The 9,261-nt window shown below is 17.6% G+C and overlaps 3 protein-coding genes across 3 annotated transcripts in view; 2 read left to right on the forward strand and 1 right to left on the reverse strand.

Annotated features, from left to right (window-relative positions):
- Positions 1-903, forward strand: part of PGAL8A_00357900 (conserved Plasmodium protein, unknown function) — a gene marked incomplete at both ends in the record, with an annotated part of 4,736 nt that extends 3,833 nt beyond the window's left edge. The window contains 5 exons of the mRNA XM_028672626.1: positions 44-130; positions 208-270; positions 363-440; positions 557-604; positions 799-903. Of these exons, the coding sequence (XP_028529160.1) occupies positions 44-130; positions 208-270; positions 363-440; positions 557-604; positions 799-903 (381 nt within the window). The remainder of the gene's footprint in view (positions 1-43; positions 131-207; positions 271-362; positions 441-556; positions 605-798) is intronic.
- Positions 904-1,263: 360 nt separating this feature from the next.
- PGAL8A_00358000 (conserved Plasmodium protein, unknown function) lies at positions 1,264-4,035 on the forward strand (the record flags this gene model as incomplete). The annotated part of the gene is made up of 6 exons (XM_028672627.1): positions 1,264-3,062; positions 3,154-3,255; positions 3,324-3,395; positions 3,510-3,602; positions 3,726-3,797; positions 3,897-4,035. 6 exons carry the CDS (start codon positions 1,264-1,266, stop codon positions 4,033-4,035), a joined length of 2,277 nt encoding a protein of 758 aa, XP_028529161.1.
- Positions 4,036-4,279: 244 nt separating this feature from the next.
- Positions 4,280-9,193, reverse strand: PGAL8A_00358100 (structural maintenance of chromosome protein, putative; the record flags this gene model as incomplete). The annotated part of the gene is made up of 1 exon (XM_028672628.1): positions 4,280-9,193. One exon carries the CDS (start codon positions 9,191-9,193, stop codon positions 4,280-4,282), a length of 4,914 nt encoding a protein of 1,637 aa, XP_028529162.1.
- Positions 9,194-9,261: the final 68 nt, after the last annotated feature.

The raw sequence follows: 9,261 nt of genomic DNA on the forward strand, positions 1-9,261 counted from the left end.
AAAAAAAATTTTTTTTTTTTTTTTTTTTTTTTTTTTTCATTAGATTCCCAAGAAACCTAGTGAACAAGTTGACAAAATAATCCTTCCATTAATTTCTTTTAAAACCTTTTATAAAGATATAATAGCAGATGTAAACAAAGAAAATATATTTATATATATATAGATATATATATTTATATAAATTTAATTTCTATATTTTTCTTATAGATTATAATTGAAGAAATAATAACAAAAATAGTTGATAAAATAAGTGATCATTATCTTCAAGAAGTAAAATTGATATTAAACTATAAACATAACATAAAAGAATAAATAATTTTTATTTTCATTTTTTTTTTTTTTTTTTTTTTTTTATCTTGTAGATAAAGAATATTGTTAATGTAAAAATTAGTGAACAGAATGAGAAAATAATTAAATTAAATTTAACTGATTCATCAAATGTGATAAATAAAAAGAAAAAATTATGAAAAATACTAAAATAAAAATTATTTGAAATATTTTTTTTTAGTTAAGTTATTATTACCATCTTATTTTGTTCTTATATTATCTTTTATAGGAAAATGATATACTTGATGATCAAAAAATACAAAGACAAATATTTTTAGTAACATACTTAAAATATCTATATGATTTATAATAAAATATACTATATATTCCTCTATTTCTAATTATTTAGAAAAAAAAAAAAAAAAAAAAAAAATGTTTAATATAAATATATTTCTAAATTAAAAATTTTCATTATTAAAATCAATTTTTTTCTTCTTAAATTTTTTTTTATATTATTAAAATTTTTTATAGGATGTATGTCATTATGAAAAAATATGTAATGAACATTTTAACATAAATAGCAACACAAACATAAGTATGAACATCTTACTGAATCATTTTGTTTCAAAAAATTAAATATTTGTAAAATAAAAAAAATTCTGTTATTCATTTAACCTTATGATATATAAAAAAGATGCATTTGATATGTACTTCAATGGATTTTAAAATATTTCTTTTTTTTTTTTTTTTTTTTTTTCTATTTTTTTAAAAATTATTTTAATTTATATTTTATAACAAAAATCTAACTTTAAAAAAAATATGTAAAATATATATATAAAAAGAAAATAAAAAGTAAATAATAATTTAATCAATATTATATTTATAAAAGTAAGAAAAAAATTTATATGTTTTAAATTTTATATAAGATCTCTTCCATATTTTCGCACTTTATATTTCAATATTTTTTTTGCACTTTATATATAATATGAAAACATAATGCAACATATATGCCCGTTAGAAAATAAATCATTTTTATCAGAACAAAATGAAAGTGTTATTAAACACTTAAAAAAGTGCCCTCTTTTTCTAAAATATTTATATTTTCATTATAATCCTTTTTATTTTTCTCATGTTAATGATAGTCTATATTTATTGGAAGGTAGTAATATAGAAAACATTCTAAGTGAATACTATGATTTATTTAATAAATTAATAGACATTATAAAAAAATATATAAATATTACAAATTATGAACAATTTTTAGAGTTAAAATATAATATACTGCTAAAATATTATTTGAAATATGGTAAAAATGATTTAATAAAAAAATTTGAAGAAAATTCATTTTTTGAAAAATTAAAAAGAAAAATTCATAATGATAATGAAAGTCAAATAGATATTAATTTAAACAATGCAGATGATTTTTTAACTTATTATATTGATAAATTAAAATTATTTATATCAGAAAAAAGGAGAAATAACAATGATAATAATGAGATAAAAGTTGAAGAAAAAAACATCAATAAATTAATTTTTTTCAAAAATAAAAATAATGAAACTTATGAAAAAAAGGAAGATTTCTTTTATGAAACGAATAATATAAAAAAAAATAACAATGTTGTAAATGAGGAAAATCAGATTAATAATTTCTTTACTGTTAATAGTCATTTAAAAAAAAAAAATAGAAAGTATACTTTACCTATTTTAAATTTAGAAAACATAGGAAAAATTCATAATTACAAAATAATTAGAGATATAGTAAATTTTATTGATGCGAATATATTTTTGAATGAAAAAATTAATAAAGAAACTAATTCAAACAATCATTTTAAATATAATTTTATTGATAAAGAAAATTTTAATAAGGATGAAGTTCTTAGTATTGTAATATATCTAACCATTTATCTCTGCTGTAAAACGAATATTATAAAAAGGATAAAAAATAAGACATTCAATAGAGAAGATAATTTTGATAATTTAACAATGTCTATATATTTTTTTTTAGAAAATTTAGATAAGCATGATATACAGAATATAAACATGTTGTTTTTGCTATTATATTTTAATGATACATTTAGTGAATATTTTAAAAATTTATTTAATCAAATAAATTCTTTTATAAATGATAACAAGTATAATTTATTTATTGAACTTGGTGCTGGTAAAGGAAACACTACAAGATGGTTAAATTTTGTTATGAACAATTTAGGTGAAATAGTTAAAAAATTTTATTTTAATATGATAAATAAAATAGGAAATAAAAACAGTGATGGTAAATGTAATGAGAATGAATTTATTAAAGAAAATTTAATAAATGATAATAAAAATACTATAGATATAGAATCACAAAAAGAAAGATGTAAAATTATGATAATTGAAAAAGAATCTGTTAGAAATAAAAAAGAGAAAAAGGATTTTTTTATGAATATAGTTCAAAATAATAGCAAAGATATGTATAGAATAAAAGCAGATATATCTGATTTTAATTTAAGCAAATTCATATATTTAATTAGAAATGGAATTATAAAATCAGAGAATATGTTTATTCCTGACATAATTAATTTTTATTATTTTAAAGATATCTATAAAAAAAAAAAGTTAAATCAATTAAACAATAACGTTATGATGGAAAATGAAAAAAAGGAACACAACGAACTAAATAATAACACAAATTTTTTAATATCAGAAGATTATTTAAAATCTAATTTGATATTCATTCAAAATTATTTTGATATAAATATTAAAAAATTATACTGTTTTTTAACACAAGGAAATAACAACATTTTAAAGTTCGTGTAGCAATGTGTAGAAAAATAAAAAAAAAAAATGAAATTAAAAATATTATAATAACTTAATTTTTTATTTTACTTTTTTTTTTTTTTTTAGAGTTTATAATAATATGAACACTTTTTTAAGTAACTTTGATTGTCAAAGAGTTATATTTTTAACAAAACATTTATGCGGAAATGGAACAGATCTAGCATTAAGGTTTTTATTTGAAAAAATTACTTAAATAAATATTGTTTTACTTATTTTTTTATTTTTATTTTTTTTAGAATGCTAATAAATAATGCTAAGAATAATGATGTAGAAAACTATTTTATTTTAGCACCATGTTGTCATCACAGGTTAAAAGAAGTTATTACATTTAAAATATTTATATACCTTTTAATTATTTCATTATAAATTATTACACTTTTTATTTTTATTTTTATTTTTTTTTTTTTTTTTACAAAAAATAGGTGTGATGTGGAAAGAGTTTTAGGATTTAAATATTTAAAAAAATTAAACATTGATAAAAAATATTTTCAATATATGGTTAATCATATGTCAGGGTAAACTTATTTAAAAAAAAAAAAAAAAAAAAAAAATGTTTTTATCCATTTTATAAAAATATATCACTTATTAAAATTTTTATTTTATACATATATTTTTTTTTAATTTTTTATTTTATTAAGTTATGCATCTTGTAATAGCAAAATAAAACAGTCTATTGGAAAAAAAGTTAAGCAATTACTTGATCTCTCAAGGTAATATAGTAAATTTTATTTTTTCACCTTTTACTTACCTATATATATATATATATATATATATATATATATATATATATATATATATTGTGTATATAGAATTCTTTATCTTTTAGAAGAAGGATTGCAAAATGTTTACTTGATAAAGTATGTTAATCGAAATATAACATTGGAAAGTTATGCAATCGTATTTTTTAATCATCAAAAATTAAATTTAAGAAATTTCAAATATTATTAACGTTAAAGAATAAATATATATTCTTGAATATAAAAAAAAAAAAAAAAAAAACTTATTAAATAAACTTTAAAGGTATAATATATTTTAATTATCTTTAAATATTGGATAAAAAAAAAAAAGATACTGATAAAAATTAAAAATAGAGTATTTAAGTTATTTTTTCTCATTTAAAAATATTTTTTTTGATAAAAATTTTCAAAAAGCTCTGATTACTATAAATATGTTTTATATATTATTAATTCTATTAATTATTTATTACATCTTGACGATATTTGCTTATATCTAAAGTAACGGTCTTAGAACATTTTTTATGTTTATTTTTATATACACCAATTAATGTTTGACTTTTACTAAAAAATTTTTCCTTCAGAGATATTACAATAACTTGGCTATTAATAGAATTTAAATATCTTGTAAGAGAACTAATTTTCAGGGGATCCATATTAGCATCAACTTCATCAAGAATGATAAAAGAGTTATTTATATATTTTTGAATGGAGAATATTAATGCTAATGCACTTATACTTTTTTCACCTCCACTTAATTCAGATATTTCAAAATATCTTTTCATTGGTGGCATATTGTTATATTTAATACCACAATAAAATGGCTCATCATCTTTATTAAATTCATTGTAATTACATAAATCTAAAAATGCTTGACCTCCAACATGATGTTTTACATTATATGTTAAATTATTATATACATTATCTATAATGTTTTTTATATAATTAAAACAATGTAAAAATTTATAAGACCTTTTTTTTTGTAATATGCGAAAATTTCGTTCAAACAAATTGCATTCTTTTCTCTCTTGTGATAATGATGCATCTACTACTTTTAATTTTTCTGCTAATTGTTCATATTCCTTTTCTGCATTGCTATTCACATTTCTTAATTTTAAAAACTTTTTTTTTTTTTCTATTTCTTTCTCCAGTTTTTCTTTTTCATTGTTTATATCTTTTTCATTTTCTAGATTTTTTAATTCTTCAGATAAAATATCAAATGATACATTTGATAAAAAAATATCATCATCTTCCTCCTCATTTTCTGTATCTTCTGTAGTGTCATTACTTGTGGAAGAAGTATTATTTTCTTCATTTTCACTTTCTTCTAATAATTTACTTTTTCTCTTTTCATATTTATTATTTTGTTTAATATGTTTTTTCTTTTTTTTTCGTTTTTTTTTATTATTATTTTCATGACAATCATCATGTTCGTCATCAATATCCTTTAATATGTTATTAGTCATAAATATATTTATACTATTTATATCGCACTCATTTATTAAGTCTTTTATAAAATTCTTATAAATTTCAATTTTTTTTTGAGAATTTTCAATTTTATTTTCAATAGTTTCATACTTTTCGAAATTATTATTTATATCTTCTCTTAAATCATTTAATTCCTGATTTATTTGATTTAAATCTTTAAGAAGTGTTAACTTGTGATTTTCTAAATTATTTATAACAACATTAATTTCATTTATTTTATTATTAAAGTCATTTTCTTCTTCTTTTAAATCATCCAATTCTTTTTTAATATCTTCCTCTTTCAAAACTTTATCTTTTTTATGGAATAAATTAATTTCATTCTTTTTATCTAATAACTCATTAATATCATCATTCAATTTTTTTATATTATTTTTAATTCTGTCTATATTTTCATTAATTTTTTCAATTTCTTTTCCATTATTTTCAATAGCCTCATAAATATTTTCTACTTTGAATTTATTATTTAAAATTTCAAAAGAATCCTTTTGGAAGGAAGATAAGCTATTTCTTTCTTTTAATAGTTCATTTTCATAATTATTTAAAGTATTCATTTTATTTTTAATATCGATATTTTTTAATTTAGAAATCTTTTCTTCGTATGTATTAATAACCATTGTTTTTGCTTCAATTTCTTTTTCAAATATATCTTTTTTAATTAAAATACTAGATATTTTTTTTTTATTTAATTCTAATTCACTATTTTTTTTACTTAATGATTCATTTATTTCAATGATTTTTTTATTACATTCATTAATATTATTTCTGCACATATCCTTTTCGTTTACTAATTTATTATATAGATTTATATTTAATCTTCTGTTATTATATTTTTCTTTATCTGCATATCTTGACGAAATATCAATAATTAAGTTATTGTGTTTAGAAACAATATGCCCTTTTAATGTAACTACATTTATATTTAATTGAGGAAACTTATCTTTGATATCTTCTGCATCTTTTATAGATTCTACAATCAGTGTATTTGTACCAATTAAATAATCAAATAGAATTTTATAATTTTCATTACATACTAAACAGTTATTTGCTAAAATAATATTTTTTTTTTTAAACGTATTTATAACTTTATCTATTATATTATAAGAGGATTTTTCACTATTAACATACATACTGGAATCATCCATCATACTATCGCTCATATTTTTTTTTTCTTTTTTTTTTTTCAAATTAGATACAAAATTTTCAAATGGAATGAAATCCATTTTATGTAATTTGTTATCTTTTAAATATTTAATGCATTTTATACATGTTTCTATATTTTTAACTACTAAAAAATTATTATACTTATGAATAACGTTATTTACAGCAGTATAATACAATTGATTACTAACTTCATACAAATTTGAAACTTCATCATATATTTCATCATCACCATACATATTCTTTAAACTTTTTATAACTTCTTTTCTTTTTTCAAAAAAAATTAATTCATTTTTATGGATATTTAATACATTAATTTCTTCATCTAAATGTTCTATTTGTTTTTCATTATTAGATATACTCATATTTAACTCCCTTAATTTATTTTTATCACTTTCAATACATTTCTTATCTTGATCTATTAAATAATTTAATTTTTTTATTCGATCATTCAATTCATCAAGAGATAATTTCTCCGATTCATGTTCTAAAATTTCTTTTTGCTTTTTCCTACTGAAATTATCACATTCTTCTTGTAATTCTTTTATGTCTTTTTTTAAAGAAAAAGCTAAATTGGAATAATTATTTATATTTATATTACTGTTAGCACATAAATATAAATATTTTTCTTTGCATTTTTTATAGTCATCTAGGTTTTCTATTAATTGAATAACATTATAATTTTTAAATTGCTCTTCATCATTATAATTATTCACATTAATTTTGTTTATATATTTTTCGTCTTTAAGTAATTCGTATGTATTTGGATAATTTTGTTTAAAAAATTTTTTAATGTTATCATATTTATTGAAAAATTTTAAGTTAATTTTTAATTTATTTCTATATTCATCTTCTAATTTTTTATTTTGTTCTTTTATTTGATGATTTAAATTATTAATAAAATTAGAACAATGATTTTCCATATTTTTTTTAATTTTTTCATTGGCTTGTACTTTATTTAATGAATTCTCACAAAATTTTCTCTTTTCGTTTATTTCGTTTAAATGTATTTTGAGATCATTTAATTGATTTTTTTGATTTTTTATTTGATCTTCTAATTTTAAAAACTCTTTTTTTTTAATTAATTTATTTTTTTCTAAATCATTAGCAATTTTTTTATTTTTACTTAAAATATCTTGCTCAAATTCCATTTTCTCTTCTTTAAAATTTAATAAATCTTCTTTAAATTTTTCTTTTTTTTTTAAATAATGATATAAACGAAATAAGTACAATATTTTTATATCATTTTCGTAATCATCCTTAAGTTGATTATGTTCTACATTTTCATTCATTTGAATTTTATGAATTTTCAATTCTTGTTCTATTTTTTTTTTTTCATTTAAATAATTCTTACATATTATTTGTTTTTCTTTTAATTTATCTTTGATATCTTCATAAATTTGTTCATATTCATCTGACCCGCTAATGTACTCAAATAATTTAGATAATTCTGTTGGTTTTTTATTAATAATTTCTTCTATATCTCCTTGAAAAATTAGACATGTTTTTGTTTTGGTTTCAATTCTATTTTTCCTTAAAAAATTCATATATTCTTTATGATCTACCAATTTATCATTAATATAAAAATTGTTTACTCCTTTATAATTTAGAGTTCTTTTAATTTCAACATTTTCTTTATTACATTCTAAAATAAGTTTTACATAGCATTCTCTTTTATTTAAATTATCTATTTTCTCATTTTCTTTATGATATATTAAGTTTTTTAAATTTTTTATTCTTAAATATTTATTATTTATACCTAAAACAAAGCATATACAATCCATTATGTTTGATTTTCCTGAACCATTGGGTCCTATTATAGCAGTAAATTTTGAGAAAGGACCTATAATGTTTTCATTTTCATAACTTTTAAAATTGCAAACTATTAAATATTTAATAAAACATAATTCATTTTCTTTATATAACATACTTGACATTAAACTACTATTTAAGTAGTCATTAGAAATAGATAAATCATTAACTTTCGAATTAATGACTCTATCATAATTTTTATTTTTTTGAACTAAATGATTAGAAAAACCAATATTCGAACCACTATTATTTCCATTTAAGTATATGGGGTCTTTATTCATATTGTTATTAATAATACTATTGTTATTATTAAGATTATTACTATTTGCATATCCTTCTTGGCAAAATGGGCTATGTTCGTATATATTTTTCTCTTTTTCAAAAGTATTCATTTCTTCATTTTCTATATTAATATCTATATTTAACTCATTTTTATTTTTACCTTTGTCTTTTATTTGATCATTATCTATATTGTAAAGATTCTTATTTTTATTAAGAATTTTATTTTTTTCATTGCCATTATTATCAATTAATGTGGCTATTTTTGTTAATTTATTATTTTTATTAAGCTCATAATTTGTTAAATTCAAATTATCATTTTTATTTTTTTCTTTCAAAACTGAGTATTTTTCTTTTTTCTTATCATTCAATTCGACAAGGGATACTTCATCTTTTTTATTCTTCAAATTAGTTGCATTACTATTGGAATAATCAAAAGAAGAATCTACTGAAAAATTTAAATCTTCGTTATTTATAAATTTATTAAAATCATTATCAACAATTTTCATTGAATTCACTAATATATTACTTGAAGTAATGTTTTCATTTTCTGTTATACCTAAACTACTTTCATAACGATCTTCATCTCCACTGTAAGATGAATCATTCAATTTTTTTTTATCATTTTTTGACATACTGCATAAAGCTTTTTTATGTATTAAAAAAAAAAAAAAAAAAAGAAAGAAAAAAAAAAAAAAAAGAA

Source organism: Plasmodium gallinaceum, assembly GCF_900005855.1.
Source record: "Plasmodium gallinaceum strain 8A genome assembly, contig: PGAL8A_v1_98, whole genome shotgun sequence".
Lineage (NCBI taxonomy): Eukaryota > Apicomplexa > Aconoidasida > Haemosporida > Plasmodiidae > Plasmodium > Plasmodium gallinaceum.